The sequence below is a fragment of the Capsicum annuum genome, chromosome 3, assembly GCF_002878395.1.
Source record: "Capsicum annuum cultivar UCD-10X-F1 chromosome 3, UCD10Xv1.1, whole genome shotgun sequence".
In the NCBI taxonomy this organism is placed as follows: domain Eukaryota; kingdom Viridiplantae; phylum Streptophyta; class Magnoliopsida; order Solanales; family Solanaceae; genus Capsicum; species Capsicum annuum.
Genome location: NC_061113.1, coordinates 65,233,569 through 65,260,719, shown reverse-complemented (window position 1 = coordinate 65,260,719; position 27,151 = coordinate 65,233,569). Strand labels below are relative to the sequence as shown.

At 36.9% G+C, this 27,151-nt stretch overlaps 1 protein-coding gene across 2 annotated transcripts in view; it reads right to left on the bottom strand.

The window, feature by feature from the left end:
* Nucleotides 1-3,943: 3,943 nt before the first annotated feature.
* The window catches only part of LOC107863772 (chloroplastic lipocalin), a 31,480-nt gene continuing 8,272 nt past the window's right edge, over nt 3,944-27,151 (bottom strand). The window contains exons 5-6 of one of the 2 annotated variants that reach the window (XR_007052916.1): nt 4,975-5,319; nt 4,308-4,340 (exon numbers count right to left, since the gene is read on the bottom strand). Coding sequence is in view for 1 of the 2 variants with exons in the window: in XM_016709904.2 (XP_016565390.1) it covers nt 4,059-4,340 (282 nt within the window). In the remaining variant the exon portion in view is untranslated. Of the gene's footprint in view, nt 4,341-4,974; nt 5,320-27,151 lie in introns of both variants that reach the window. The other variant, XM_016709904.2, reaches the window with a different exon arrangement.

The following is a 27,151-nucleotide window of genomic DNA, read 5'->3' as shown; positions in this document are numbered from 1 at the left end:
AAAGTTTTCACTGACAAGAAATGAGGAATGACTGATTTTTCCTCTTTTCCATGTTACGTATTTCCTTGGAAGAAACATAGAAATAATTTACACTTCTCATGGAAGTTTACTTTTGAATTTTTGATTGCATCCAGTTCCTTTGGACCAGAATTACTTTGTGCTAAGTGAGAACCTACATTAAAGATCACTTCTAAGCTGCAATATTCTTAGTAGTGTGATCTTTCTAATGATTGCTCATCTGTTCCCAATCCAACAGCCAAACCAGGAAAGGTTGTTGGTCCAAGTTTTGCTTATGATTTCGGGAATAAAGAAAAACATGATTCTAGACCTCAAAGCAGGAATGTTGTAGACCCCCCTCCCCAGATTATGCCTTCAGCATACTGTTAGGGTGCATTTGTTTTTTTCAAGATTAAGACGTTTGAATCTGAATGTATGTCTGAATGATTAAGATGTTTCTAGATCTGAATACTGAATGATTAAGACTGTTTGTTTTTTTAACATCTGAATATATGTAATTTATTTATTTGTAATAAATATGCAATTCAAATTTAAAAAGTAATAAAATATTATATGAAAAAAATATTTAGATAAAGTATTAACTTAAACAACAAATATTATTTGAGTGATAATTAAAATATTTAAAAATATAAATAAATAAATTACGTTAAATATAATTATTGAACTATCTAAATTATTAAAAAAAGATATATCGATTAAAAATTATTGTGATAAGATGTAATTATAAAATGAATTACTACAACAGTGAGAGAGTTTTGAGGTGTAAGTTATAATTGCTAGAATAGTTTAATATTTTTAATAACAAAGTGAGGAAAATAAATAATTGTCAAATGAGAGACGAAAATAAATAATTCAATACGTGAATTACTAGTATTATAATTCATTTGATAATAAATTAAGTTATTTTAATTCATTTTACACATATAGAGAGAGGAAAATAACAAAGTGAGAGAGTTTTGAGGGAATATATCATGTTTTAAAAAGAGTCTGAATAGTATTCAGACTCTTTTTCATATTTGACTGATTCAGAAGATTTCAACACATTAAGAGACAGTTATAAAAAAAATAAATACACTTAATGAACTGAAGTCTGAATGACCTCCATTAATTGAAAAACAAATGAGGCCTTAGTCTATTATGACAGAAGTGGGGTGGTGAAGCAAGAAAGGCCCGTTGAAATAGAGATGAGGGGGTATATGAATTCTCATGTAAAGTCGATGGCACCGTGTGGCATGGCTGCCAAGTTAGCCCTAGATAGTGTAACTTAGGGGATTCCCATGCACCCTATAAGTATTATACATGGTCGTCATAACCAATCCTCATGTCGGCAAACATGAGTTTTCAGTGTCCGTCCATTAGACTCACTCCTTCAAGATTAGCTATCACACCCCACCATTATTGTCCAATTAAAACCATTAGCACACAACTAAATCACCAATTCTATTTATTATTAACCAAGGTTATAAGTAGGGGTATTGTCATACCGACCATAGCTTGCAAGCAATGTCCTTAGCCATCCTCTTTCAAGAAGGGATTCCCCATGTACCCATAAATTACATGATTAAATTGCTTAGGAGATTCCTATATACCCCATAAAATAATCATTATTAAGTTTTCTTGGGGGATTCTCATGTACCCCACAAGTGTATTCAATTAATCCATAACTATGACCACCAAGACCTAACCATTTAACCATTAAAGACCATCCAAACCAGTTAAGGTTCCATTACCACTTTATAACATGCAAAATTTTCAATGAAAGTTCAACAATATAATAAAAACATTTTTATAGGCATTTTATCAAACATGTTGAGGGGACGTAGTTTTCAAAACTAAAATCAAGTATCAATTAACCATTATCATGCAACCACATGTTCAAACCACTATTAAAACATGGGAAAATCATAACGAAACTATTTATAACCAAAACCCCCCAACGTATATTCAAAACCCAAAATCATACCACGATTATGCCATGAAAATCATACATAAAACATGCCTTTAGTTGAAACTAACAATGAGGGAGGAGTAATATGCCTTAGATTATGAAGATGACGGAGAGAAACCACCCTTGTACGCCCCAATTTGACCTTATTGAAAAAACCCTAGCCTTCCTTGACCCAAGAGCCTTGAGAGTTTCTAAGTGTTTAAGATTAGAATAATATGGTAAATGATGTCCCAAGAGTGTTATAAGTCGTGGGGCCTTAAGAGGTTAAGAAGGGGAATGTTCAGATTACCTCCAGCTTAAACTGTATAAAACTCCTGCAGGAGGGTCCGACCACCCCCCAAGTCGTACCCCAGGGTACGAATGGTACCTTTATCTCGTAATCTAGGCCTCCCCTTGGACCCCAACACTATCCAACATACGGCCACCAAGGCCAATTCTCACCGAACCATACGACTAGTACCCCAAATCCGTACCTTAGGCAGAATAGACTCCTCTGGGTTAGACATAGGGCAACATACGATTGACATCATACCACTAGTACCCTAACATACGACTAGTATAATCTATTCGTACCTTGGACAGAAACCAACCAACCTACATTGGTTAACATACGACCAAGACCCACCAACCGTACCCTATCATACGACTAGTACCCCTTAGTCGTATGATGTCCAGAAGCCAAAAACACAAAAAATTTCTAAGGATCAAAACCCAGGGTATTACAATAAACTATATGAATATGGTATGGGCCTGTATGATTATTGTACAAGAACTGCTTATTCCATAATGATACAAATGTATGCAACAAAAATATATTAATTTCAATTATCTGAATAATAATTGCAGCTAAAGATTGTATAGAATGAGTATAATTGTGATATAGAATGTGTATACAAACTATATAATTATTGTATGAAACATATATATATATATATATATATATATATATATATATATATATGTACCGTTGTTGTATAAATATGTTATATATCAAATAAAAATACACTCTTTTTGTATTCAATTAAGAAAAGAGTAGTAGTTGTAATATGACAAATTTGTATTTGATTATTAGAAAAAACTACAAAATTTCATATTATTGTTTTTGGGGTAGAATCAAAAAAATAAATAGGGGAACAGTTTTTTTTTTTTTTTAAAAAAAAACCACAAAAAAAAAATAGCCGCCGAAAAAAAAATGGAAACAATCCAGTATATTCCCACCAGGCATGGTAACAATAAGAAATCTCAACAGCCTTTTAAATGGTTAGAAATAGAAATTTAAATTCCTTGACCATTTTATGAAAATTGTTTGGCCTAAGTGGCTATTTTTGTCCTTTCCTCTAAAAATATAATTATGATATTAATAGGTTTCTAAATTTGTGGAAGTTGGGATTTGTACGGAGAGTAATTTCCCAAAATAAACCGTAACTACAGTTAATATGTTTATTTAAGTCATTTTAATCCAAGCCTTTAAAATCTAAAATAGACAACTGACAATCATTTAGTGTAATGGAGAGCTGCCACACCCACCTATTTCTCGTTTAGTTCATTACACTAAAATTGAATATACAAAATATCAATGTTTATTTATGTATTAAACTAAAAATAATCAGTTTAAAGTTATACCCTTGAATATTTGAACTTTATATTGATTTCTAGGAAAAAGATGAAGGTAGTGGGGCACCGGACTGCCCTTTTGCTCTTTACAAATTTCCAAGTCTGTCTTCATGTTAGTTTTTTTAAGACACTGATTATTCCTCTTTCCCATTGAAGATCTTGATTTTTATGCTTAGTTACAAAATCATAATTTAGGACTCAGAAGGCTGACGAGGATTTTGTTTGACAACACACTAGAACGCATGCTTAACGGTTCCCAAACCATTGTACCTTTCTTTTGCAGTGATCCAATTTTGGGATTTAGCGCCTCAGAAAGTCCTTCCTCATGCGTTCACACACATATATGTAATCCTCGAGAGTATCTCATTCATAATTGAACTTTATTTCAATGTGCATTATCAAGTGTTACACCCACTAGTCATAAGAACCTAAGCACTATACAAGGAATACATAATTATGTCATAAAACTCAAACGGCTTCATTGCTTGAAATAAAGCTCAACAAGCTTCTTGAGAGTATCCAAAATGCTAGTGAATGGATTGAATTGAACAGGGCGCCTCAACTCTAAATCAGGAAATTGGTTGTTAAGAGCTTGTTGCATACCGGACATGGACATCATTGCTGCTAGCTGACTGGTAGACTTCACCTCACAGTCTTGTGGAGTGTCTTTGATTTTGCTTGGATCATATCCGAGACTTCCTAAGTAGTTTTTGTACTTCTCTATAAATTTTGGTCCTGGATCAGGTGTCCTCGAGTATATCTGATTGAGGAGAGAAAAAGACAATCAGTTAGTCAGTCAGTACTGCGTCATATAGATGATGTAGTACGTAAATTCAAGCAATTTTGAGAGTTGTAAACTGCAAATTCAGGCTTCAGTGATATGTGAATAACAACGGAGAGCAACTTCATAACAGCAACTTATGAACCAATAAATAAAATGTACCATTGTGTTACTACATGTTCTTCCCTCCCCACCCCCCACCCCCCGGACATGAAATAATTTTCTTTTCCACTCTTCCCAGACAATACAAGAGGCAGGAGATATGCTTCCACAAAAGGAATGCAGATCCACGCACACATAGCTTCATGTGAGCCTCCATGGGATCAGCATATAACACGGGAGGCATCTTAAAGAACAATGTTAAGGAGGGAACCCAGAATTGACATGTTGTCCATCACTTATTGCCGACATATTCATCAGAGTAGACGAGCCCCCAAAGAGAGTGGATGTAGGACAGTAGGAGCAACCATAATTTTATAAACTTAGCAGATGTGGGAGCAACCATAATTTGGTAAACTAAACTTATGATAAGAGTGTATTTTAGTGTTATAGATGTCTGACTCTGTTTAATTTCCAGATCTTTACATAATACCTTAATTGTAAACATTCTCACCTATTTACTCGTGATCCAGCAATAATGAATAAATATTTCATCAGGAAAAATATAGTTTGTCTGTTGACATCGATCGGAAAAGAATGGTCAAAGGCGAGACCAGAATTCCAAGGGAAAACTCACGCCCAGACATGAGTCTTTGCACCTTACATGGTTAAAGAGCAATATTATGATGAATTATAGGGAACCAGCCAACTGGGTGCCTCAGCACTCTCTTCATCAACCCAGCACCCAACCAGCCATTGATAACTCAGCACTCTCCTGGGTGCCCCGGTGTCCAATTAAGCAGTAAGCAGCAGCCCAGCGTGAATTAGGGCAGAAGGTGCCCTTTTCCATCCCTGAAACCTTAATCAAATGGCACTATAAATAGACCAATTTTGAGAGGGAAACTAGGTCCATAAGACCATCTTTGAATCACAACAATTTGAACGGAAGAGGGTTGAAGAGAAGAGAAGAAAACAGATTTTCGCTCCAAACAAATTTCTGTAATCATTTCTCTTTGTTGTCATGTTGAACTTTACTGTTTACATCTTTTTGATGTTTCTTATAATATATAGTAGATTTATTTGAGTACAATGAGTTGAAATCAATACCTAATTTTAATGTTCTTTAATGGATTGATTTAGTTCTTTTGCGGTGATTGCATTTATGATTTTTAGTTCTATCTTTTATTTCTCTGATTGATGAATGGTATTCTGCTCAACCCCTACATCCAACATTAACATGGGATTGATTCGAGAGTAAATCCTTTTCAAGAAGGCGAGAATGATACAAGCCAAGTCGCATCAAAGCCATTTACAAGAAGCCGAGCTTGAGATCTCCAAGCTTTACGAGGAATATCACGAACATAGATGTGCTTTAGCATAAGTTGATGCCAAAATGGGGGTCTCATGCATTAATGATTACTTTGGAAGAAGGAGGGGAGGCCTAGTTTGCAAGCTACAAAGGAGAGTCCACTTTCGCTAGTGTAGAGAATTACTTGGTGGGGGTTTTATTCCTGTTATGATTCCGTCTTCCGTGTTCCATGTTTTATTACGAATCTGTGTGCTTTCCTCTGCTTTCCTCTGTTTTATATTACTTATGGGTGCCGTATTTATGTTATGTAATTTGCTTCTGTGCTTTACTATGTATTTGTGTGGTATCTCGTGTCTTGAGCCGGGGGTCTATCGGAAACAGCCTTTCTACTTCATCAGAGGTAGAGGTATGGACTGCGTACATCTTACCCCCCCAGACCCCACTAGGTGGGAATACACTGGGTTTGTTGTTGTTGTTGTTGTTGTACTTAAAGAGCCACTTTTGGGCTTCTTTGTTGTTGGCTGATAGAGGATTTCAAGGGAGATACTCATCATATCAAGATCTAATCCTCTAAGATCTTAGGATAATTATTGTAATCTAGAATATTCTATCTATTATTCTTTTTCTTTATGTAGAATATATGATTATGTACAATCTCAGATTTCATGGGAATTAGATTTCTACTCAACAATCTCATATGTATATAAAGTCATGTATATGACATAGAAATATATGAATGAAATTATTCAATTATCTTATTCCACATGGTATCAGGGCATTAGGCTTATTCCTGACCTATTTTCTTTTATTCATCCGATCTTAAAAAGTCCTTTTTCTATCTTTATCTGCCGAAAGGTTGAAACCATTCAAAACCATGTTTGAAAAAGGTATTAATGCAAAATTCTAGCCACTGGAAATGTTTCTGAAATCGTAGAGAATAACTCTACAGTTTCAACTAGAAATTTGCAAAACATTCAAGTCTCTTACCGGTTGAATGGAAAAAATTACCTAAAATGGGCTCAACTAGTTCGTACCTTTTTAAAGGGTAAAGGGAAATTACGATATCTCTTGGTTCAAGACCATCTAAAGAAGACCGCACGTTTGATGCATGGGATGAACATATGATGCAATGGTGATGTCTTGGTTATGGAACTCTATGCTTCCGGAGATCAGTGATAGTGTTATGCTTTTGAGCACTGCTAGAGAAATTTGGGATGCAGTGAAGGAGACGTACTCTAAAGTACCTAATGTTGTCAGGATCTATGAAATAAAAACAAAACTTTCTGTAGCAAAACAGATAATTCAACCTGTCACTGAATGTTCTAACTTTTTACAGGGGTTGTGGCAAGAAATGTATCATTATCATTTATCAATGCATTCAAATGTGCTGTAAAGATGATGATGTGACTCTGAAAAGCTTTATTGAAAAAGAAAAGATTTATGATTTTCTTCCAGGACTAAATGCAGAATTTGATGTCGTACGAGTGCAAATCTTAGGAAAAGAAGATCTGCCATCATTCAATGAAACAATGGCCATTATACGGACAGAAGAAGGACGGAAGAGTGTTATGCTTGAAATGCAAATTAATAAAGGATCAACTCATGTAGCAAAAGGGACAAGTTCAAGAGAATTTGGAGTTTCATAATGGGGGAGCACCGTCACGTCAAGCCTGTTAGTTCATTCAAACCGCCAATCAATAGGGACAATCTTTCCTGCACCTACTGCAAAAAATATCGGCACATCCAAGATAGATGCTGGAAATTCAATAGTGGACCTCCAAACAGAAACACTAGTGATGAAAAGCAGGCACATATAGTTAGCAGCGCCGCGCCCTAAGACTGATGAAATAAATTGACACTCAGCTTTAGAAGGTAGTTGTTCACTGGCCTTCATGGGTATTTCTTCCTCTTTTGTTACTAATGTCTCAGACAAACTTTCTCCAAAGTGGGGGCGATTGATTTCGGGGCAACTGATCATATGACCAGTTCATCTCATCTATTTATCATATTCCCCTTTCCCTAACTATGAAAAAATAACTATTGCTAATGGTTCAGTTATTAGTGTAGTTGGAAAAGGAAACATACCATTAGGAAAGTCCTTGATGCTTAAAAATGTCTTTCATGTCCCAAAGTTATATGTAAATCTCATTTCTGTCCAAGAAGTCACCAAAGATTCCAAATGCCAAGAAACTTTCTTCCCTTTATAGTGTTTATTTCAAGAACAGAATACGGAGGAGATAATTGCGCGAGCTAGTGAGAAAGGTGGTCTTTATTGTCTGAATTTCCACAATGGTGAAGATACAACTAAGAATTCCTTATCTAGTTCATTTTTGTCTGAATCAGTTAAGTCCAATAAAGAGAAAGTATGGCTTTATCATCGTCGGTTAGGTCATGCATCCTTCTTCTGTGTAATCAAAAAGTTGTTTCCATCTTTGTTTAAAGATTTTATTGTTAGCCTTTGCATTGTGATAATTGTGAAATTGCAACACACAAACATGTTTCCTTTCCAATTAGTAATAAAAGATGTAAGATATTTGGGGACCTTCTCCTGTTCCTAATATTTTTTGTGCTAGATGGTTTGTATCATTCATTGATGATTGTACAAGAGTAACATGGATCTATTTGCTAAAGCAAAAATTAGTTGTCAACCAAATTCTTACTACCTTTTTTAATTTGATCAAAACCCAACTGATGTGTCAATTAAGAGATTCTGATCTAATAATGCCAAGGAATACTTCAATCAAAACCTCTCTGCTTTTTTCTAAAAAGAAGGAATTATTCATATGTCAATACTCCTCAACAAAATAGAATAGCAGAGAGAAGAAACGGTTTGTTACTTGACATTACTAGATCACTATTGTTCCACAAACGGTTCCAAAATAGTATTGGGGGAGCTTTCCCAACTGTTCCACACCTTAGTAACAAAATACCATCAAGAATTCTGAACTTTAAAATCTCCCTTGATACTCTTAGGAATTTCTTCCTGAGAAATTTCCAATAAATTAGTTCCTAGAATCTTCAACAGTGTTGCATGTGTTCATATTCATTCTCATAATAGAGGCAAATTAGGTCCACATACTCTTAAGTGTGTCTTCATAGGATATTCTGCTACTCAAAAACGCTACAAGTGTTATCAACCATCATCAAAGAAATTCTTTGTTTAAGTTGATGCCACATTTGATGAGAGTGAATCATTTTTTAATCATTCTTACAATCATGGGGACTCATTGAAGGGAAGGGACCTCTCGACTTATCACTATTTGATATGTTGACTAATTCTTCAACAATGTGCAAGTCTTGTTATGGTCCTGTTTTTTAGTATTAAGTGGAAGCAAGTTTTACTAAGTCAATTTCTGTATTTTTTTCTATTTACTGTTTTACAGAATTAGTGGGCACGTTGTTAGCAGTGTTTTACCCCTACTTCACCACTATCTTTAGTTCCTATATTTTAGGTTTAGTTGTTAAGTTGTATGCCTATAAAATGGCACTAGGTCGTCTGGTTTTATGTAGTTGAATTGAGAAGTAGAAAAAAAAGTACGACTCTTTTTCTTTCTCATCAGTTTGTGTGCTTCTTTTACTTTCTTTCTTCCAACAATCTTGGTATCAGAGCAGCTAGGTTCACCTGGGAGCCAGAGAGAGGGTGAGAAAGAGAGATTGTAAAACGTAAGAGAGAAATCCATCATCTTCAGATAAGAAAAAAATGGCAATGAACACCAATGCAAATTCTCAGCCTCTTCCAATATTTAAAGGGGTGAATTCTCAGTTGTGGAGTCTTAAGATGAAGACTCTTTTTAAGTCTCAAGAGCTATGGGACTTGGTGGAGAATGGATTTCCGGACCCGATTGAAGGTCATGCACAACAGCTTCGGGAAAACCGTAGGAAGAATTCAAAGGCGTTGTTCTTGATTCAACAATCCCTTCATGATGATATCTTTCGCAGAATTTCAGCAGCGGAGACATCCAATGATGCTTGGCAAATTTTGCAGCAGGAGTATATGGGAGATAAGAGGGTAATTGTAGTTAAATTGCAAACTTTATGTCGTGATTTTGAAACTTTAAGCATCAAAAAGGGTGAATCCGTGCAAGACTATATGTCTCGAGTCTCTGCAATTGTTAATCTGATGAAGTCTTATGGAGAAAAAAATTATTGATGAAACTGTTGCAGCAAAGGTTTTGAGATCTTTAACTAGTAAGTTTGAGCATGTGATTGCTGCTATCGAAGAATCCAAGAACTTATCTGACTATATGTTTGATGAATTAATGGGTTCTTTGTTAGCTCATGACGATAGGCTAAACAGGTTTTATGAGAAGGTTGAAGAAAAAGCATTCCACGTGAAAGAGGAGTCTTCTTTCTCCAAAGAAAAATCCTCAAATTTTACAAGTAGAGGTAGAGGAAGAGGCGGATTTCGTGCCCGAGGTCGAGGCAGCGGCAAAGGTAGAGGACAATTTAGTGAGTCGCATCAGCCCAAGAGTGACTTGCAATGCTGGTATTGCAAGAAGTCCGGCCATACTAAAGCATATTGTTGGACCAAACAAAGAGATGAACAGAAGCATGCCAATCTCTCTGAGAAAGTGGAGGATGAAAGTAAGTTGTTCATGGCTCATTCTCCAATTACTAACAATCCTGATGGTGTTTGGATTATTGATAGTGGATGCTCGAATCATATGTCTGGTGCAAAGTCTCTATTTAGAGATTTTGATGAGTCGAGAAAAAGTGAAGTTCGACTTGGTGATGACAAGCAAGTACGAGTTGAAGGCAAGAGTACCATCGCCATCAAAACAACGCAGGGTAATACTAAACTTATCTGTGATATGCAATTTGTTCCTAGTTTGGCTTACAATTTGCTAAGTGTTGGACAATTGATGGTTAATGGTTACTCTGTTCTGTTTGATAATGATTCATGCATTGTTAGTGACAAAAAATCTGGTCAAACTGTTGTAATTGTGCCTATGACTCAGAACAATATGTTTCCCCTTAATGTTTCAAATATTGTTAAAAATGCGTTAGTTGCTAAAGGTGTTAATGAGACTCAACTTTGGCATCTTCGATATGGTCATTTGAACATTAATGGCTTGAAGTTGTTGACTAGAAAGAACATGGTGGTTGGTTTACCAAAAGTGGGTGATCTTGAGTTATGTGAAGGGTGAATATTTGGAAAACAAAGTAGAAAATCTTTTCCGATAGGAAAATCTTGGAGGGCTAGTTGTTGTCGGGAGCTTGTACACGCTGACTTGTATGGGCCGATGAAAACTGAGTCATTAGGTGGGAGTCGGTACTTTCTTCTGTTTACTGATGACTATAGTCGTATGAGCTGGGATTACTTTCTCAAGTTCAAATCTGAAGCACTTGAGAATTTCAGAAAATTCAAGGCCCTCGTGGAGAAGCAATCAGGCTACAACATAAAAGCTCTTCGCACAGATCGTGGTGGTGAATTTTTATGTGATGATTTTAATTCATTTTTCTTTCTCATCAATTTCTCTGCTTCTTTTACTCTTCTTTCTTCCAACAATTTTGGTATCCAGAGCAGCCAGGTTTCTTTACTTCGGAGCCAGAGAGAGGGTGGGAAAGAGAGATTGTAAAACGTAAAAGAGAAATCCATCATCTTCAGATACGAAAAAAATGGCAGTGAACACCAATTCAAATTCTCAACCTCTTCCAATTTTTAAAGAGGTGAATTATTAGTTTTGGAGTCTTAAGATGAAGACTTTTTTTAAGTCTCAAGAGCTATGGGAGTTGGTGGAGAATGGATTGTTGGGTTCAAAGTATACGAAAAAAGTGTGAATGAAAAATGGAGGAAAAATGGTGGAGAAGGGAAACACCAATTTAGAAAGGGTACTCCCAAATTGGAAAGTTCACTCTTTTCTTCCACATCAGTGGAAGAAGAGAACTTGTGAGTGTTTAAAATAAGGAACACTTACTCCACATGGTAAGTGAGGCAAGAAATAAGAGATGCATCGCACCGCCGTCGTTGTCGCTTGCTTGGCTTTGGATTCGAATTTGGATTTAGATTTGTCAAATGATCGATTGATAAGATCTATCTTTTTGGAGAAAGTTTATTTGACAGAAATTCAGTTCGAAAATACCAAAGGGAAAACACAACTTTTTTCTGTGTTTTGATACTCCATTTATATGCATGCATACAGATTCCGAAATAGTGCAGTGCTGAAATGAAGGGATGCAACCCTTCAACGAAATGAGACACTAATTCATGAAATGGTATGCCTATTCGGAAAAGACATATTCTTTGGACGAACAAGCATGGCTTTTCCAGAAAGGTCACACCTTTTAAGTGAACCATTGCCACTTTTTAGAAGAGGCACATGTTGGTTATATAAACCTGCTTTCATCCACAGGTTTACGTACGAATTTTCTGAAATAAAAATTCTCTTCTTGTCTTGAAAAACTTTCTGTGTGATCTATCAAATCGTTGAGTGAGTTCACTTAATCCAATAATTTGAGGTACCGCTATTGTTCGGATTGAAGGCCATTTTATCTTGGGAGGAAAATTCCAAAACCTCGGGTACAATGAGAAAAATTATTCCTTAAGGACACTCCGTGAATTCGGAGGACTTGGTCTTAAATTCTGTTTTATCTCCTTTCTGAATCTTAACACACTTCTTAGATAGATTATTCGTAATCTAGTGTTGAAGATGTTACAGAACTTCATAAGTGTTCTTGTCTTGGACTTGAACTAGTGTTGAAGTTTGTGTTTCTTATTTACAGATTCTTGTACCCGAATACATAAAAGATAACAATCTTAAGGAATAATTTTATTTTTTTTTGCAGAATTTGTATTGCTTGTTTTTGGAGATTAAAGCTTTAAGCTTTCTACTCCGTTTGAACTTAACTAGTGATTCGAAGACATAAAATCTCCATCACAAGTTAAAGATCATTCGGTTGACGATTGGAAGTCATAAAAACTTCATCGTTAACTAGAAATAAGAAGAAGAGTTTAAAGTTGCTTAACTTTATAAATACTAAATTTTATTGTCTTGTGGTGACAGAAAAAATGTCTAACGAAAGTCAAATGCAAGATGCGGCCATGTTAATTACAAAACGTTACGAAAATTGATTAACTTAGAAGTTTTGCCAAACTTTGAGTGCAATAAATCAAAGTGTCAAACGTGTGTGGAATCAAAGTATGCAAAGAATCCTTATAAGTCCATCGAAAGGAATTCCAATCCTTTAGACTTAGTACACACTGATATTTGTGATATGAAGTCAACACCATTACGTGGTGGGAGAAAGTATTTCATAACTTTTATTGACGATTGCACTATATATTGTTATGTCTACTTGCTAAATAGTAAGGATGAAGCAATAGATGCATTTAGGCAATACAAAACTGAAGTAGAAAATCAGTTAGAGAAAAAGATAAAAATGATAAGAAGTGATAGGGGCGGAGAATGTAAATCTCCCTTCGCCGAAATATGTGTAGAAAATGGAATTGTCCATCAAACTACGGCCCCGTATTCACCTTAATCTAACGGAATTGCAGAAAGGAAAAACCGAACTTTGAAGGAAATGATGAATGCCTTGCTTATAAGTTCCGGTTTACCGCAAAACTTGTGGGGGAGGCTATCCTTACAGCCAATCGTATACTCAATAGAGTTTCCCATAGTAAGACACAATCAATTCCTTATGAAAAATGGAAAGGAAGGAAACCCAACTTGAAATATTTCAAAGTGTGGGGGTGTCTAGCAAAGGTCCAAGTTCCTATGCCTAAGAGGGTTAAGATAGGACCTAAGACTGTGGACTGCATGTTCATAGGATATGCTAAAAGCAGTAAAGCATGTCGGTTTTTGGTTCATAAATCCGAACATCCGGATATAAATGAAAATACGGTAATTGAATCAGATAATGCTGAATTCTTTGAATACATTTACCCGTATAAAGCTAGACATGAACAGTCTAGTGGAGGGTCTAAACGACCTCGAGAGGAACCAAGTGAGAATGTACATAATGAAGAGAATCTAAGACGTAGTACACGTCAAAGAACTTCTACTACATTTGGATCAGATTTTGTAACATTTCTCTTAGAAAATGAGCCTCAAACATTTAAAGGAGCGTGTCATCGTCAGACTCATCCTTTTGGAAAGAGGCAATCAATAGTGAGATTGATTCAATCTTAAGCAACCATACGTGGGAATTGATTGATCTTCCTCCAGGAAATAAACCTTTAGGTTCTAAATGGATCTTCAAAAGGAAAATGAAAGCGGATGGTACTATTGACAAATACAAGGCATGACTTGTAGTAAAAGACTTCAAGCAAAAAGAAGGCCTTGATTACTTTGATACATACTCACCAGTAACAAGGATAACATCGATTCAAATGTTAGTTGCCTTGGCGGCAGTATATGGTCTTGAAATCCATCGAATGGATGTGAAAACCGCATTCCTAAGTGGAGAATTGGAGGAAGAAATTTACATGGAACAACCTGAGGGTTTTGTGGTTCCAGGAAAGGAGAATAAGGTGTGTAAACTTATTAAGTCATTGTACGGACTAAAGCAAGCACCTAAATAATGGCATGCGAAGTTTAACCAAACCATGTTGGCAAATGGGTTCAAGATAAATGAATGTGATAAATGTGTTTACATTAAAGACACTCCGAATCACCAAGTCATTGTTTGTTTATATGTGGATGATATGTTGAACATTTCAAACATAAATGCAACAAAACGAATGCTCGAAAGCAAGTTCGATATGAAATACCTTGGAGTTGCGGATGTGATCTTAGGTATAAAAATACATAGAACCCCACAAGGGTTGGCATTGTCACAGTCTCATTATATCGAAAAGGTACTTGACAAATTCAAGTATATGGAATTCGGTGTAGTCAAGACTCTTTTGGATGTGAGCTTTGCACTTCGAAAGAAAGAAGGTGAAAGTGACTCACAATTGGAGTACACAAGAGTATTTGGATGTTTAATGTATATAATGAACTGTACACGACCAGATATATAAATGCATTATTAGTAAATTGAGTCGGTACACAAGTAATCCCAACAAAACTCATTGGATGGCAATGAAAAGAGTTTTGGGGTATCTTGAATACACTCAAGACTATGCCTTGCATTATAATAAATATCCTACGGTACTTGAAGGATATAGTGATGCAAATTGGATCACTGGATCGAACGAAGTCAAATCCACAAGTGGATATGTATTTACTATCAGTGGAGGAGCAGTCTCTTGGAAATCATCCAAACAGACTTGTATTGCTCGCTCTACAATGGAATTTGAATTTATCGCATTGGATAAAGCTGGTGAAGAAGCAGAATGGCTCCGGAATTTCTTGGAAGATATTCCTTATTGGCCCAAACCAGTGGCACCAGTATGTATACACTGTAATAGCCAAGCGGCAATAAGTAGGGCAGGGAGCATGATGTACAACGGTAAATCTCGTCACATACGACAGAGACATAATACCATTAGGGAACTTCTCTCTAGTGGAATTATCACTATTGACTATGCAAAGTCAAAGGATAATGTATCGAATCTACTTACAAAAGGCCTATCTAGAGAAAAAGTGGAAAGGACATCCAAGGAAATGGGTTTAAGCCCTAGGACAAGTCAGCATGGCGGTAACTCTACCTAGCAGACTGGAGATCCCAAGAGCTAGGTTCAAGGAGATCAAACAAAGTTGTGTCTGACAGGTTCAACATTGTCAATTACCCAACCTATTCTCATGATGTAGACAATGTTTAGTAAACAAGGATAAGACTTAAGGTGAAAAGTCTTTTAATGATTATCTAAATTTGGCAGATTTGACCAAATAATTTAATCTATAGGATTGAACGTTTGAAAATCACCTATGTGAGGGCGAAGTGGAAGCCGCTTCAAGGAGAATGTTAGTAAAGGCCTATTCTCTAAGCTCTCATGAAACCGGGACGTGTTCATGGCTGAAAAGAACAAAACCGTGAGAACCATAAACGGTAAAAGGCTGGTTGTGTGACATGTGTTGTCTAGGTGTACACTAAAGCTCGACGGTTCAAAGATATCAAATCTACTGATTGACCAAGTGCATCCGATGCATGTTCACTACAGAAAGTTCAAAGGGAAACCCACTTATCCAGATGCAATCAGTCTTTTCTTGATGATCATATACTTCTCCGTAAAAATTTTACGAAAAAATAGTCATTTCCCATTCATGTGGGGGATTGTTGGGTTCAAAGTATATGGAAAAAGTGTGAATGAAAAATGGTGGAGAAGGGAGACCAATTTAGAAAGGGTACTCCCAAATTGGAAAGTTCACTCTTTCTTCCACTGAGAACTTGTGAGTGTTTAAAATAAGGAACACTTACTCCACATGGTAAGTGAGGCAAGATATAAGAGATGCCTCGCGCCATCATCGTCGTCGTCGTCGCTCGCTCGGCTGAGATTTAGATTTGGATTTGGATTTGGATTTGTCAAATGATCGATCGATGAGATTTATCTTTTTGGACAAAGTTTATTTGACAGAAATTCAAAAATTCAGTTCGAAAATACCAAAGGGAAAAACGCAACTTTTTTCTGTGTTCTGATACTCCATTTATATCCACGCATGCAAATTCCGAAATAGTGCAGTGCTGAAACGAAGGGATGCAACCCTTCAACGAAATGACACACTAATTCACGAAATGGTATGCCTGTTCGAAAAAGACACATTCTTTGGACGAACAGACATGGCTTTTCCAGAAAGGTCACACCCTATATAAACCTGCTTTCATCCATACGTTTAGGTACGAATTTTCTAAAATAAAAACTCTCTTCTAGTCTTGAAAAACTTTCTGTGTGATCTATCAAATCGTTGAGTGAGTTCGCTAAATCCAACAATTTGAGGTACCGCTGTTGTTTGGATTGAAGGTCATTTTATCCTGGAAGAAAGATTCCAAAACCTCGGGTACAGTGAGGAAAATTATTCCTTAAGGACACTTCGTGAATTCAAAGGACTTGGTCTTAAATTCTGTTTCATTTCTTTTCTGAATCTTAACACACTTCTTAGATAGATTATTCATAATCTAGTGTTGAAGGTGTTACAAAACTTCATAAGTGTTCTTGACTTGGACTTGAACTAGTGTTGAAGTTAGTGCTTCTTATTTAAAGATTCTTGTACCAGAATACATAAAAGATAACATGGATTTCCAGACCCGTCCACGCACAACAACTCCGGGAAAAACGTAGGAAGGATTCGAAGGCGCTGTTCCTAATTCAACAAGCCCTTCATGATGACATCTTCCCTAGAGTTTCAGCAACGGAGACATCCAATGAAGCTTGGGAAATTTTGCATCAAGAGTATATGGGAGATAAGAAGGTAATTGTAGTTAAATTGCAAACTTTACGTCGTGATTTTGAAACTTTAAGCATGAAAAAGGGTAAATCCGTGCAAGACTATATGTCTCGAGTCTCTGCAATTGTTAATCTGATGAAGTCTTATGGAGAAAAAATTACTGATGAAACTGTTGTTGCAAAGATTTTGAGGTCTTTAACCAGTAAGTTTGAGCATGTGGTTGCTGCTATCGAAAAATCTAAGAACTTATCTGACTATACGTTTGATGAATTAATGGGTTCTTTGTTAGCCCATGAAGATAGGCTAAACATGTCTTATGAGAAGGTTGAAGAAAAAACATTCCAGGTGAAAGAGGAGTCTTCTTTCTCCATAGAAAAATCCTCAAATTTTCCTGGTAGAGGTAGAGGAAGGGGCGGATTTCGTGGGCGAGGTCGAGGCCGCGGCAGAGGTAGAGGACAATTTAGTGAGTCACGTCAGCCCAAGAGTGACTTGCAATGCTGGTATTGCAAGAAGTCCGGCCACACTGAAGCATATTGTTGGACCAAACAAAGAGATGAACAGAAGCATGCCAATCTCTCTGAGAAAGTTTAGGATGAAAGTAAGTTGTTCATGGCTCATGGATTATTGATAGTGGATGCTCGAATCATATGTCTGGTACAAAGTCTCTATTTAGATATCTTGATGAGTCGAGTAAAAGTGAAGTTCGACTTAGTGATGACAAGCAAGTACGAGTTGAAGGCAGGGGTACCATAGCCATCAAAACAACGCAGGGTAATTCTAAACTTATCTGTGATGTGCAATTTATTCCTAGTTTGGCTTACAATTTGCTACGTGTTGGACAATTGATGGTTAATGGTTACTCTATTTTTTTGATAATGATTCATGCATGGTTAGTGACAAGAAATCTGGTCAAACTGTTGCAATTGTGCCTATGACTCAAAACAATATGTTTCCCCTTAATGTTTCAAATATTGTTAAAAATGCGTTAGTTGCTAAAGGTGTTAATGAAACTCAACTTTGGCATCTTCGATATGGTTATTTGAACATTAATGGGTTGAAATTGTTGACTAGAAAGAACATGGTGGTTGGTTTACCAAAAGTGGGTGATCTTGAGTTATGTGAAGGGTGCATATTTGGAAAACAAAGTAGAAAATCTTTCCCAGTAGGAAAATCTTGGAGGGCTAGTAGTTGTCTTGGGCTTGTACATGCTAACTTGTTTGGGCCGATGAAAACTGAGTCATTAGGTGTAGTTGTCTTGGGCTTGTACTTTCTTCTGTTTACTGATGACTATAGCCGTATGAGCTAGGCTTACTTTCTCAAGTTCAAATCTGAAGCATTTGAGAATTTCAAGAAATTCAAGGCTCTCGAGGAGAAGCAATCAAGCTACAACATAAAAGCTCTTCGCACAGATTGTGTTGGTGAATTTTTATCTAATGATTTTAATTTATTTTGTGATGAGAATGGAATTCGCAGGGAGCTTTCAACACCGTACTCGCCATAGCAAAATGGAGTCGCCGAGTGGAAAAATCGTACAGTGGTTGAGATGGCCAGAAGCCTACTTAATGGAAGGGGACTTCCAGTTCACTTTTGGGGAGAAGCAGTGGCTGCAGCTGTGTTTTGGATTGAACAAAAGTTGTTTTGGATCGAACTCCATATGAAGCATGGACGGGACGGAAACCATGAGTAAGCCACTTGAAAGTCTTTGGTTGTATAGCTTATGCTTTGGTTAATATACGTTCTAAACTAGATGAAAAATCAGAGAAATGCATTTTCATTGGTTATAGTCCTCAATCCTAAGCATATAGACTATATAATCCTACTAGTGGCAAAGTGATTATCAACAGGAATGTTGTTTTCAACGAAGAAGCAGCCTGGGAGTGGAATGGCGAGAAAGAAGATTCAGTAATCCATATTCCGATCCAATCAGAAGGAGAGCATACTACGATTCTTGAATCTACAGGTTTTGATCCTTCCTCTTCTTCCAGTAGTGATGCTAATCATTCTTCTCATGGCAGTAGCAGCAATAAGTCTAATCCAACAAGCTCCCACTCTCCATCTTCGGCGTCATCCCGCGAAACACCACCAATTAAGTTTCAGTCGCTGGAAGATATTTATGCAACTTGCAGTTTTTCCTTGTTAGCTGCTGAACCAACATGTTATGAAGAAGCTGCAAAGCAACCTGAGTGGCAGAATGCAATGATTGAAGAGATCCAGTCCATTGAGAAAAACCAAACTTGGGAATTGGTTGATTTTCGTGAAGGGAAGAATGTTATCGGGCTAAAATGGATTTTCAAAGTGAAGTACAATGCTGATGGAAGTGTAAAAAGGCATAAAGCTCGACTTGTTGCAAAAGGATATTGCCAGAAACAAGGCATCGACTTTGAAGAGATATTCTCACCGGTAGCTCGCTTTGAAACGGTTAGAACTACTCTAGCCTTGGCTGCTCAACTTGGTTGGCCTGTGTACCAATTTGACGTTAAGTCTGCCTTCCTAAATGGCGACTTACATGAAGAAGTATATGTCTCTCAACCTGAAGGCTTTATCTCTAGTGAAGGAAAGAGCAAAGTGTACAGATTGAAAAAGGTATTGTACGGTCTAAAGCAAGCTCCATGGGCAAGGTATAGCAAAATTAATTCCTTTTTTCCAAGAGCAGCAGTTCAGAAGAAGTGAGAATGAACCTAAACGTTATGTAAAGAAGTGAGGTAATGGTGATTTTCTAATTGTCTATCTCTATGTCGATGATATTATATATATGGGCTCTTGTGAATCTATTGTTTCTGAATTTAAGAGTTTCATGATGGGTAAATTTGAAATGTCCGACTTGGGTATGCTGCATTATTTTCTTAGGCTTGAGGTGAGACAAGGTTCGGATGGAATCTTTATTTCGCAAAGAAAATATGCTACAGAACTTTTACAGAAGTTCAACATGCTGAATTGTAATCCATCTCCCATGCCCATGAATATGAATGAGAAAATGGTACTTGATGATGGTACAGGCGCAACAAATGCTTCTTATTTTAGAAGCTTGGTTGGTGGTCTAAACTACCTATCACACACAAGGCCCGATATAGCATTCTCTGTCAGTTTGATTTCAAGGTTCATGCGTAGTCCTTCGAAGCAACACCTGAGTGCAACCAAAAGGATCTTGCGATATGTTGCTGGCACAATAAGCTATGGAATTTGGTACTCAAAAGTTTCAGATTTCAGATTAATTGGTTTTACTGATAGTGATTGGGCAGGTAGCTTGGAAAATCGCAGGAACACATCTGGGAATGTCTTTAGTCTTGGTTCTGGAGCAATCTCATGGAGTTCAAGGAAACAAGATACAATCGTCTTGTCATCTTCGAAAGCAAAATACATGGCTACAACTTCCGTCGGTTGCCAAGCTATCTGGTTAAGAAAATTGTTAGTGGATCTTCAACAAGAACAGATTGGTCCAATTGATATATGGTGTGACAAGGCGGCGATTGCTATGACAAAAAATCCTGCATTTCACAGTAGGACGAAGAACATCGATATCCGCTATCACTTCATTCACGATCTAGTTGCTGGTGGAATAATTTCCTTGAAATTTTGTGGCACAAATGATCAGGTTGCTGATGTTCTTACGAAATCACTTTCGCGCAACAAGCATGACCTCTTCAGGCTACAAATGGAAGTATATGATTTTGAAGAAAAGGGGAGTGTTGACTAGTTCAAATAATCAATCACTGCAAAATCTGTTTTTTATGGTTCTGTTTTTTAGTCTTAGAGGTCCTGTTTTTTAGTCTTAGTGGAGTTATGTTTTACTTGGTCAATGTTTTTCTATTTTCTGTTTTCTATTGGTGGGAATGTTGGTGTTTATGTCATGTTTCACCACTACTTGTTAGTTCCTATATTTTAGCTTAAGTTGTTGAGTTGTAAGCCTATAAAAGGGTAGTAGATTTCTTGTTATTCTGCAGTTGAATTGAGAAGTAAAAAATTAGTATGAGATTTTTCTTTCTCATCAGTTTCTCTGCTCATTTACTCTTCTTTCTTCCAACAAGGACTGTCAAACAATGTGTTTCAAGATCTAATAAGCAAGCTAGGAATGGAAGATATTGATTCACCCGCTTGAGTGGGGTGTTGGCTGATAGAGGATTTCAAGGAAGATACTCATCATATCAAGATATGATCCTCTAAGATCTTAGTATAATTGTTATAATCTAGAATATCCTATCTATGATTCTTTCTCTTTATGTAGAATATATGATTCTGTACAATCCTAGATTTCATGGGATTTAGAAAATTAAACTCAACAACCTTAGATGTATATAAAGCCATGTATATGACATAGAAATAAATGAATGAAATTATTCAATTATCTTATTCCTTATTTGTTAATAAGTTAGCCTAGACTATATAGAAGAGAGTAGCTCATTCTAGACTTAAGACTATTTTTATGATATTGAGATTACGAGTGATACTCTTGAGAGAGTAGGGGTTAAGGTCTTTGTTGTTATTTCATGGTGATAGATTGCTTGCTTGAGGAAACTTTCCACTTGAGGGTTATCTTATAGTATAGGTGTTTGTTGGATTCAATTAATTAGAGGTTTAGATTTCTATAGCTTTAGTTGTCAATTATTCTCCATCTCGTGTCTTGCTTTCTATCCTTCTATCTTTATTTCTTGTTCAAGTTAGGATTTCATTTCAACAAGGTTCGATCGAAAAGTATATTATTTGAATGAAGTATATTTTATCAATTCAACGTGCATTAGATGAACACGACAAAACTTGATTATACACTTAATTGAAATAGAATGCATAATGAGTTTTGTAAACAACTTACACTACTCATTGAAATGGGAGTTAAAACCGTTACCATATTCTGGATTAATGCAAAAGGTTTCTTAATCGAAAGATAGTTAGCTGTTTACCATAGCTGGAGAACCAAAACCTAATTGAAAGAGGGTTGAATAGTTGACAAATCTAGACATTGTAGAAGAGGTTCCTAAAAATCTTAATAATCTTAAAATCTATCAAAACAAAGTCATGAGGGGAAGTGTGGTAGCACTTGATTAGATTTTGGATAGTCAATTGTAGGCAAGTGTACGAGCGAGGGACTGTATGAGCTAAATTTAAGGACATTTTGTGCAAGACAAACATTCAGAGTTGCAACAACTATAAGGGTATCAAGCTGTTGAGTCATACTATGAAGGTTTGGAAAAGGGTGGTAAAGTTGAGGATGAGGAGGATCGTGACTATTTCCGAGAATCAGTTTGGTTTCATGCCAGGTCGCTCGACTATTGAGGCCATTCACCTCATGCGGAGATTAGTGGAGCAGTTTAAGGAGAGGAAGGACTTGCACATGGTGTTTATTGATCTTAAGAAGGTGTATGACGAAGTCCCCCGGGAGGTTCTCTAGAGGTGCTTGCAGGCTAGAGGGTGCTTGTGGCATACATTAGGTCGATTCAGGACATATACGACGGCACAAAGACTCGTGTGAGTATAGTAGGAGGAGATTCGAAGCACTTTCCTGTTTTGATAGGGTTGCACTAGGGTTCGACTCTTAGCCCGTTTTTATTTGTAGTGGTGATGGATGTTTTGACGCGGCGTATTCAAGGGGAGGTGCCTTGGTGTATGTTATTTGTTGATGATGTTGTACTACTTGACGAGACTCGGGGAAGAGTTAATGATAAGTTGAAAGTTTGGAGACAGACCGCTGAGTCTAAAGGATTTAGGTTAAGAAGGACCAAGAAGGAGTACTTGGAATGTAAGTTTAGTGATTATTCGTATGAGGCTGACGTGGTAGTGAAGCTGGATTCTCAGGCCATTCAGAAAAGGGAGAGTTTCAAGTATCTTGGGTCTATCATTTAGGGGATTTAGGGGAATGGTAAGATTGACGAGGATGTCACGCATCGTATTGGTACAGGGTGGTTGAAATGGAGGATCGCTTCAGGAGTCTTGTGTGATAAAAAGGTGTCTCTTAAGTTTAAAGGTAAGTTCTACAGAGTGACAGTTCGACCAACTATGTTGTTTGGAGTGGAGTGTTGGCCAGTTAAGAACTCCCACATCCAAAAGTTGAAGGGGGCAGAAATGAGAATGTTGCGATGGATATGTGGACTTATCAGGAGGGATAGGGTCATAAATGAGATTATTCGGGAGAAGGTGGGAGTGGCTTCGGTGGAGGACAAGATGCGGAAAATGAGGTTGCAATGGTTTGGACATGTGATGAGGAGGGGCACGAATGCTCCAGTACAAAGGTGTAAAAGGATGGCTATGGAAGGATTTAGGCAAAGTAGAGATAGGTCGAAAAAATATTGGAAGAAGATGATTAGGCATGACATAGAGCAGTTACAGCTTACGGAGAACATGACCCTTGTAGGAAGGTGCGGAGGACGTGGATTAGGGTAGAAGGTTAGTAGGTAAAAGTACGTCCGTATAGTAGGGAAGAGTGCTTTGTTTGTATCTGTGTCTGTAGTTTCTTATAGTCTCTTATTCGTGGTATTTGGTGATGTCTATGATTCGAATAGCTAGTTTATAGTAGTACCTTGTGGGTGTCTTGTTTCTTTTATTATCTAGTGGTGTGATATCCCTTTTTGTTGTTGGTTTTATGTTTTTTATTTGTTATATTGTTATCTGTCCTGAGCCAGGGTCTATCAGAAACAGCTTCTCTACTTCATCTGACGTAGTGGTACGGACTGCGTACACTTTACCCCCCACCCCCACCCCACTTTGTGGGAATACATTGGGTATGTTGTTGTGGTTGATTTAATACCGATTTTACATGTTTGCTATTTTCTTTAGAATTACTTAGTTTGTTTCCAATCTTTGTTGCCACTTATTCGGTTAAATAATGTGAGAGAAAAGAACAATAGCTGAATATTTGCTAGTACCTTTAGATATGATATCCTCCTCATATATTTGATTGAGTAGTGTAGTTGCTAATGTCTCTTCGGTCGCATCACTTTGTTAGATTTCCAAGTTCTATGAGCATCTTACCCCCTCTGAAGTTGTAAACTCTGAAGCACAAGCACTCAGTCTTGGGGGGCATATGGATATCGTAGTTTCGTAGTTTCTCTGGATAAGATTGCATTTGACATAAAATGTGCATTTTAATTGTTTGAGAATGAAAGAAATACGTCTGGGATAAAATTGAAAAGGAAAATAAGGACATTGTACAATTAACATTATGTAATTAACATAAAGATGGATTAATGCACAAAAGTATCAGGGTTTAGAAGGATTCTGCGGTTCAAAGCTCTGACAAGAAAGAGTAAGAGGAGGAGAAGGTCAAGTAGTAAAACTTCCAATGGGTCGTGTGAGGAGGAGGTTGGGCTACTGCAAATGCAAGAAGAGAATTTTGAAGTTGTACGTAGTAATAGAAGGCAGAAATTGGGCCGTCGGAGCTTCAAGCCTTTAATCACCAGATCTCATGAAGGAAGCCTTGAAATTGATGTTTCTTCTGGTGTAATGTTTAATTGTTTAGATATAGATTTATGCTGTGTTATACCGTGCAAAGATAGTATTGTTGCATCTTCTTTCATTATCATAAAAGCCTTTTCGAGCATTCTTATAACGATACTAGACATATGAGCACTCAAAGGTGGATACAAGATTTGAACATTATGGGTTTGAGTTTGGGATACCGTAGACATTTGATTTACTGGATCTGAAATTTATCATCTGTACTTATTTACTGCACATATTAACATATATACATGGTAAGAGCCAAAGCTACTGAGTTTGGAATGAACCCAAATATTATTCGCTAGATCATCCCCAGCAATCACTAACATCAACAAATATATTAAACTATCCTAGTTCACATCATATATCAGTGATTATAAAATGGAGGCGGATTACATAAGCAGCCCCTTGAACTTGCTCGATTTTTCCACTTAAAAACCTAAAGTAATGGTTATACCCATTGAACACCTCAACTATATTCAAACTATGTCGATTGAACAGTACTTTAAGGTTGTTCGTGCCCCTTTTGACATCCTCTCCCATTCCAGTTCTTTTCTCTTTTTTTAAGGGCAAGTTCATGTGCATTCCCTCGATATGGCCAGGTGTGAAGCAACTTCACGATCCAATGAATTCCCTAAAATCAGATGACACAAGGCGAACTAGAATAGGCTGATTGATCCAGGTTTGGACCGGCCTTCTATCCCGGTGAACAATGTTCCACTGATTAGGTGGGGACAGGATTCGAACCTGCAATCTTCAAGTCCTGAGCCTGATGAGTTGACCAATGGTCAGAGTCTAGTCCTTACTTAAGGAGATCGGTAGCGTACACCTGCACGAGATGTATCCCTTTTCTTGTTCGTTCTTCGAATGACGCTAGTGGACCAAAAAATGTGACACTCCATGCCCTTGGAGAGTGCTTTGTCATGCTAGGTCACTGACATATCTTTTTTGTATTTATTTGACCCCAAGAATGGGTTACCGACCGTTCCGATGCGTCGTTGACCTATTTTGATGTTGACAGACACCAGTAAGGTAAGTAGCTACTCCAGCCAATCTAACTCAAGAGGATCCGCTGTAGCTACGTGGAAGCCAGCTGCTTAAAGACACCGAGGGTTCGAATCCCTCTCTTTCCGTACCTTCGTTTAATTCAGTCGCCGCTTCACCCAATGGAAACTAACCTTAGTGTCCATGTCGCAGGAAATAAGCTTTTTGAATCAATAAAGGAAGCCTATTGAATCGGAGCTTTTTGTAGTGCTAGCAGGAATGCAAGTGAATGAATCCCATCCCCTAGCGAGTGAAGTGCTTACACAATATGAGATTAGGTTTAGAGCGTGTAAGACAAACCAATGATAAAAAGAAACGTCATGAAAGAAGAAAAAAGTCAAAATTAAAAAAAAAGAAACAAAAAAACTTTTCAAGCCTATATTCTTCTTCTTCCTCATCTCTTTCCAACATTGAAGCACCAGGAAAAGAAGCAAGAGCTAATACCAGATATACTCAGCTCCTTCTTTCTCCCTCTTATATCACCTGCCTCTCCCTACATTCAGCCTATTCATTTAGTGTCTTTCGATTTTTCACTCACTTCTCAAACAGAAATCATAGATAGATAATGCTCGATACAAGAAAAGCTTAGACATAATTGGATGCGGAGGTAGGATGTAATGAGAGGGAATCGGGTTAGTCCCTCAAAATTGGGAAATTGAGAAGAAAAAAACCTGTTGGGTTAGTCCTTATCAAGATTGGTTTTTAAGAAGGAAAAAACAAAGAAATTGGGCAAGAACATATACTTGAATCTGTAAGTCCATGAGAAAGAGATGATATGTTTTTTATTGGGGTTCAATGATTTGCAGCGGCGAGAATTGGTGAAGATGCAGGCAGATTGAAGAGAAAACAAATAAAAAATAAAAATAAAGATAGATTATGGCTTTCCACTCTCTTAGAGGAGAGTGTATTGTACATGCTATGCGATGCCAGCAACATGTGCTTATGAGGTATAATTTGATTTAAGGCTTCAATAGGAACAACATTTTCTTAAAAGTGTCAATACGGAAAAATCGAACAAGTTCAAGGGGCCGCTTATGTATTACGCCTAAAATGTATCTTCGTATTATGACCATCCAGTCTGATACATGTACAATGTACCCCTTTATGTAAGTTGTAACCTATGCTAATGCTAACTAGAACATCCTCACATACCAAGTCTGGATAGCTAGAAAATTGACCCAATATCGGGAAGGTCCAAGGAGAGTGGCTGTATTCATGTCTTCGTACGGAAGAAATTTTTTTTTTCTAATTTGCTCTAGTATACAAATGGTTTTCGGGCCTAACACAACCCCAAAAGCTAGCTCAAGAGATGAGGATTTCCCAAACATATAAGAGACCACCCATCCAAAAAAAATGGGATGAGTCTTACTCAATTACCATCCAAAAAAATGGATCTTGGGCCTAACTCGACTCCAAAAGTTAGCTCAAACGATTGTTTTTTAGCTTTAAAATTAAGGAAAAAACAGAGAAAGAATTAGAGAAAAAATATTGCAATTGTGTTGTCAAAGGAAATTGTATTATTAATAACTCAAAGACATAAATTTATAGCTAAATTTCTAATTAGAAAATATAAAAATTTGCTACTAAACTTATTTGAAATTCAAATAACAAAGAAAGTGGAAACCAACTAACTCCTAAGT